Source organism: Mus caroli, chromosome 1, assembly GCF_900094665.2.
Source record: "Mus caroli chromosome 1, CAROLI_EIJ_v1.1, whole genome shotgun sequence".
Lineage (NCBI taxonomy): Eukaryota > Metazoa > Chordata > Mammalia > Rodentia > Muridae > Mus > Mus caroli.
The window spans coordinates 65,870,939-65,877,008 of record NC_034570.1 but is presented as its reverse complement, the minus strand read 5'-3'; the positions used below and the strand labels follow the sequence as shown (position 1 = coordinate 65,877,008).

Below are 6,070 nucleotides of genomic sequence, written 5' to 3'. Positions count from 1 at the left end.
CCTGCCTCTGCCTCCCAAGTGCTGGGATTAAAGGTGTCTGCCACCACTGCCCAGCTAATTTGTTTTAATCCAGCCTGTAATAAGGATTTAGTTACGTTGTTTTTGTTTTTTGAGACCGGGTCTCCTGTCTCTGAGCTGGTCCCGAATTTGATCTGTAACAGAGAGCAACTTGTGTTTCTGGTCCCCTTGCTTAGGTGTCCTGTGTGCTGGCATTACAGGCTGGTGCTGCCAGACCTGGTTTATTTGCTGTTAGAGATTGCCTTTGGGCCTTGTGCTTGCTAGACAAGCACCCCACCAGTTCAGCTACACCGCAACCCCAACAATTTCTTTAAAATCAGAGTGAACCTGATGTCATGAATTTTCTGTGCTCTGTTACTTGAGCCTTCTCGTCACACTGGGATCTTGGGTCTATTTAACCTGTAGCATAACTCCCTGTCTTTAGGAGCTCCTTTGGATCTAGATGTTGGCACAGCTCGTTATGTAACTTTGAAAGGACACATCTCTTTTTGTCTCTACTTGCTGCTTGAATCCAAAGTTTAGCATGGCAGCGTGAGCCTCCCCAGAATTCCATGTCCACTTGCAAGCTTGACTTTTGTCATGGAAAACAAACATTCCCAGTTGTTTCTGTTTGTGGCAATAGCCTCACTTCCTTTATTTAAACAAACAAAAAAAAGGTGCTTGCTGAGGCTCAGTGGAAGTAGGGGAGAGATGCGAGATGGTAATGGCGAGAGTGACCAAAATTCATTATGTACATATATGAAATCGCCAAAAACGTTAATGAATACATTATCTCAGCAGGCACCAGTCACGTATGTGGTGCACATATGTATGTGCAGGCAAAGTACTCAAGCACGTAAAGTATAAAAGAAATACAATTTTTAAATGGCTGTTTAGTTAATCACATATTCTTGTGATGGCCAGTGGACTTCTCTGGGCAGCAAAAGCTCTTAGGGTGGTTGTGGTGGGTGTGTGCACATGTGCACACTTCCTGTATCATATCTTGTTTCATCACCTATAACACTAGAAAGACTGCACTCACCCCAACCCATTCCCATGATTATCTGCGCCAGAATATCATGACTGCTGGTGCCTCCAATACTAATATAGTTCATATTCTTTTTTTTTTTTTATTATTATATGTAAGTACACTGTAGCTGTCTTCAGACTCTCCAGAAGAGGGCGTCAGATCTCGTTGTGGGTGTTTGTGAGCCACCATGTGGTTGCTGGGATTTGAACTCTGGACCTTCGGAAGAGCAGTCGGGTGCTCTTACCCACTGAGCCATCTCACCAGCCCTAGTTCATATTCTTTAAAAACATTTTTAACACTCCTTAAATGTGTTTTGTTTTAAATATGATAGGGTCTCACTGTGTAGCTTTGGCTGGCCTCAAACTCACAGAGATCCGCCTGCCTCTGCCTTCCAAGTGCTGGGATTAAAGGTATGTGCCACCAAGCCCAGCCACAGTTATGTACTCTTGAGGTGCTTGTGTGACAGAGCAAGCATGTGGTGGTCAGAGGACAGTGCTCCGGTGTTTGTCCTCACCTTCCATGGAAGTCCCAGCGGTTGTATCTAGATGAACGATCTCCGCGGCAAGCTTCTGTACTGGTTGGTTGAGCCGCCTTGCCGGCCCCACCTTTGACTTCTTGCCGTGACCCATACTGAGGCTCCAGCAGTTCTCCAACCACTGCTTTGAGCCCGTGAGTAAAATTCCAACATGGTGATGATGGCTCTGACTTTTAAAATCCCCTGAAGGAACGCCCATCAAGACTTTAACAAACTACTGGCATAGCTACTGTGAGATGCAGAACCGGGGACAAACTCTGCTCAATTATATGCTGAGTCTATGATCAGCAAAGCTTTCACACCAGCTGCAAGCAGTGGTGTGTGTGTGTGTGTGTGTGTGTGTGTGTGTGTGCAGGCACGCTTGTGCTGTGGTGCACATGTGGAGGTCAGAAGCCAGCTCATGGAGCTGCTTCTCTCCTACCTGCTGGGACTTATTCTGGCACCCGGTTTCCCGAGGAAGGCAGCTAAGGGCCATGGAGTCAGCGACCAGGGCCAAAGCTGCTTGCTTTATCTCTGGCAGTTCTGTTTTTAACTTTAACTCTGCTATTCTTTTTTTTTTTAAGATATTTCCTTTATTTACATTTCAAATGTTATCCCCTTTCCTGGTTTCCCCTCCAAAACCCCCCTTACCCTCCCCCCTCCCCCTGCTCACCAACCCATCCACTCCCATTCCTGGCCCTGGCATTCCCCTATACTGTGGCATAGAACCTTCACAGGACCAAGGCCTCTCCTCCCATTGATGACCAACTAGGCCATCCTCTGCTACATATGCAGCTAGAGCTATGAGTCCCACCATGTGTGTTCTGTGGTTGGTGGTTTAGTCCCAGGGAGCTCTGGGGGTTACTGGTTAGTTCATATTGTTGCTCCTCCTATAGGGCTGCAAACCCTTTCAGCTCCTTGGGTACTTTCTCTAGCTCCTTCATTGGGGACCCTGTGCTCCATCCAATGGATGGCTGTGAGCATCCACTTCTGTATTTGTCAGGCACTGGCAGAGAACTCTACTATTCTATAGCTGAAAGCCACCTACTTTTGGCAATTCTTCTGACTTTAATTCATTCTTGTGTGGCCAAGAGCTGCTTGCTTTTGCTAATGTTTCTCTTCCTATAACTCTTTGCTATCCTCAGGTCAAAAGCCACTGGTTTCTGATAATTCGACTCCAACTGTTAGCAGCAGGAGAATTAGAAAAAAGGTTTGGTATCTCCCTGGCTCAAGGGCCTCTGGCAGGCCAGGCAAGAGGCTTGGAGTTTGTTAACTTTTTGTGAGCCAGAGAGAAAAGAGAGGAAGAAAGGGAGAATTCAAGCACACACATACACATACATACACACACATACATACACAAGCATACACAGACACACTTTGGCCGGGCCTGACCACCTGACTCAACAATTCCACGAGTGTTAATGCATACTTATATACATACATACATTTGGTGGAAGGGACTGACTCCAAATGCCACACTTGATTTCTTTTCTCTGACAGCTTATACCTTTGTAGACATAAGTTCTTTATAGAATTATCTCATAGATAGAATGTTACGCAACAGGGGAGTTACAAAAGGATGTTGACAGTTCAAAGCAGTGTTTCATTCTGTGAGCTCATCATGAGTGGTTCATTCTGCATGCTCATTCAGAGCAACAGTTAGTTCCCCATGGCCTTGCTGTATCAGAGCAAGGCTCACCTGTGGCTTCATCCGTGGACCTGGCCTACAGTGAAGGTTTTTCCTTGTTTGCAGATTTACTCTGAGCCAGCTTTCTTATCCTAGTGCAATTAGCCCATGACATTGAAGGCTTGCAGAGCTCTGTTTGCCAGTTTGTTCTATATGGGGCTTGAGATTACTGTATCAACTTAAAAATTATATAAAATCATTATCAGAAATTGTGAAAAATCATCAATTCGTCTATACAGCCTTACTACCTGAAAGTCCATGGTCATGTTGATCTTCAGGAAGTTTGCCCAGTAGGGTGGGTCGATGCCCAGGGATCATTAGGCTATGTAATAGTGGCAGGGAAAATGTGTCATCAGCAAGAGGCAATCCCGAGATGAAATCTTTGGTGACCTTGCATGTTAGAGCTCACCCATCAAAAGCCGTGCAAAATGGTGAGCCATCTCCAGGACACTCATTTGTGTGCTTAGTCTGTCCTGGGTGGTTTCTGACACCTACCCTCCGTGGGATCTGATCAAACCCAGGCTGTTCGCTCCCCATCCCTTGTTTTTTAGTGACTACGTTTGGGAGGATGTGATGGGGACCTTGAAGTCCCGCTGGTGGGAAGCTCCTGTGATCCGAGCACAGCGGTACTTTGGGCCTGACAAGGCCATGGACACACTTAACTGTATCTGGGACCGAGGTGGGAGAAGTATGGGACCGCCATGACAAATAAGAGTTGTAGAAGACAAGCAGGGCCTCAGAAGGGAGTTAACTGTTGAAGCAGGAAACCACCGTGTTTACCTGTGGCTTCTTACACCATTGCTGTTTGCCTGCCACTGACTGCTGCTTGTCCACACCTTGTCGCCTTTGCCCTGGTTGTTACCCGACTTCCCTTTTGTCCACACTGTCTCTGTGCTGTCAAATCGTGCTGCACATGCGTAAGGACTCGTGATGCAGTCCTTGGGCAGAGATGTGCTTCTTCGGGAGTTCCGGGCTCCCGGGGAGGGAGAAGGAGGCTTTTCTTTTTTCTTTTCTCCTATGTATGGATATATTCTCTTCTTTCCCTAGATCTCCCCTCTGGTATGTTTCCTGCTGTCCCCTGCGGCTTCCTTTATCACTGGACAGTTGGTCAATGTGGATGGAGGCCAGGCTCTGTACACTCACGCCTTCAACATACCAGGTAAGCAGCCAGGAAGTGAAGAGGCACGAGCCCTTCCCTGTCCGCGCTTCATGTTGTAAGCCACTGCCTCAGAGGCAGGGGTTTCTGTTATAGGCCATCGAATGGCCTTCCAAATGTTGATATTTATGATAGGATGTAAAAGAAAATGTTCTCTGTTGCAAAAACTATCTAAACCTCTAAGTGCACAGAAGGTAGAACGGAGGCAAAGGCCAGCTGTGCTTGAAGGGTTACAGACTCGTTCCTCTTCCCCCTCTCTGAGTGCCGAACACATGGAAAAGGGGCGGCACACATGGAAGAGGGGCGGTCCGACTTGACTTTGCCCTCTCTCTGGAATATGCGCATCAAATGATAAACTTCTGTGATTCGATAACTTTTATTCCTAACATGGTATTCTTTTTGTTTTGTTTTTTTGTTTGTTTGTTTGTTTTTGTTTGTTTGTTTGTTTTGTTTTTCGAGACAGGGTTTCTCTGTAGCCCTGGCTGTCCTGGAACTCAGAAATCCACCTGCCTCAGCCTCCCAAGTGCTGGGATTAAAGGCGTGTGCCACCACGCCTGGCTGTAACAAGGTATTCTTTAAAGATTTCTTTTAATTATTTCATGTATATGAATGCCCTATCTGCATGTACACCTGCATGCCAGAGGAGAGCATCAGACCTCATTACAGATGATTGTGAGCCACCATGTGGTTGCTGGGAATTGAACCTGTGACTTCTGGAAGGGCAGGTAGTGCTCTTAACCACAGAGCCATCTCTCCAGCCCCATAAAAAGAAGCAAGTTTATTTTATCTTATTGAAGCAGAATCTCACTGTGTAGCCCAGGCTAACCTCAGCCTCCCATTACCGGTCTGTGCAACAATGCTTGGCTTCAAAACTAAATTTGCTTTCATAAATTCAACTCAATAACAATATTGCACACGATTGGATGTGGTGTTGGGAGGGTCTTATAAAATCAGATAGTCCACGCCAGGTATAATGAGACTTACCTTTAACCCCAGAAATCAGGAGGCAAAGGCAAGGAGATCTCTGTGAATTCCCAGACCAGCCAAGGCTATAGAGAGAGGCCCTGTCTCAAAACAACAACAACATATCAAACAATAAAATCAGATAGTCCAGTGTCCTAGTTTTTTCAAACAACAAAACAAATCCCCAGAAAATAAAAACACAGGCTGTTCTGCTCTTTCAGAGGATCTGGGTCAATCTCCAACACCTTCATGGTGGCTCACAACCATCTTTAAGATGGGGAGCTGATACCCTCCTTTGGCCTCTGCAAGCACCAGGCAGGCACACATGTGTTGCATGGACACAAGCAGGCCTTCCCATATACATAAAACATAAACGTTTTTAAAAGCATGCTAATGTCCTGAGATATTGCTCATCCTTTACCGGCGTATGCAAACCCTGGATTGAATTCCCAGCACCCCATAATACCAAACGTAGTGGTGCAGGCCTGTAATCCCAGTAGTCAAGGTAGTAGAGGCAGAAGGAACAAAAAGGTCATGGTTATCTACAAAGTGAGTTCCAGGACAGCCAGGGCTACACAGAGAAACCCTGTCTTGAAAAACCAAAAAAAAAAAAAAAAAAAAAAAAAAACAAAGCCTCAGGGAAATATAAACACAAATATATTTGACCTTTTTCTAAAGATAGTTACTAGTGTCTGTTAGCAAACGAATGTCTGGTTGACAAGA

At 45.8% G+C, this 6,070-nt stretch overlaps 1 protein-coding gene across 1 annotated transcript in view; it reads left to right on the top strand.

Moving 5' to 3' along the window:
- Pecr (peroxisomal trans-2-enoyl-CoA reductase) overlaps nt 1-6,070 on the top strand; it is a 27,543-nt gene that overhangs the window by 20,180 nt on the left and 1,293 nt on the right. The window contains exon 7 of the mRNA XM_021160374.2: nt 4,276-4,387. Coding sequence (XP_021016033.1) covers nt 4,276-4,387 — 112 coding nt within the window. The remainder of the gene's footprint in view (nt 1-4,275; nt 4,388-6,070) is intronic.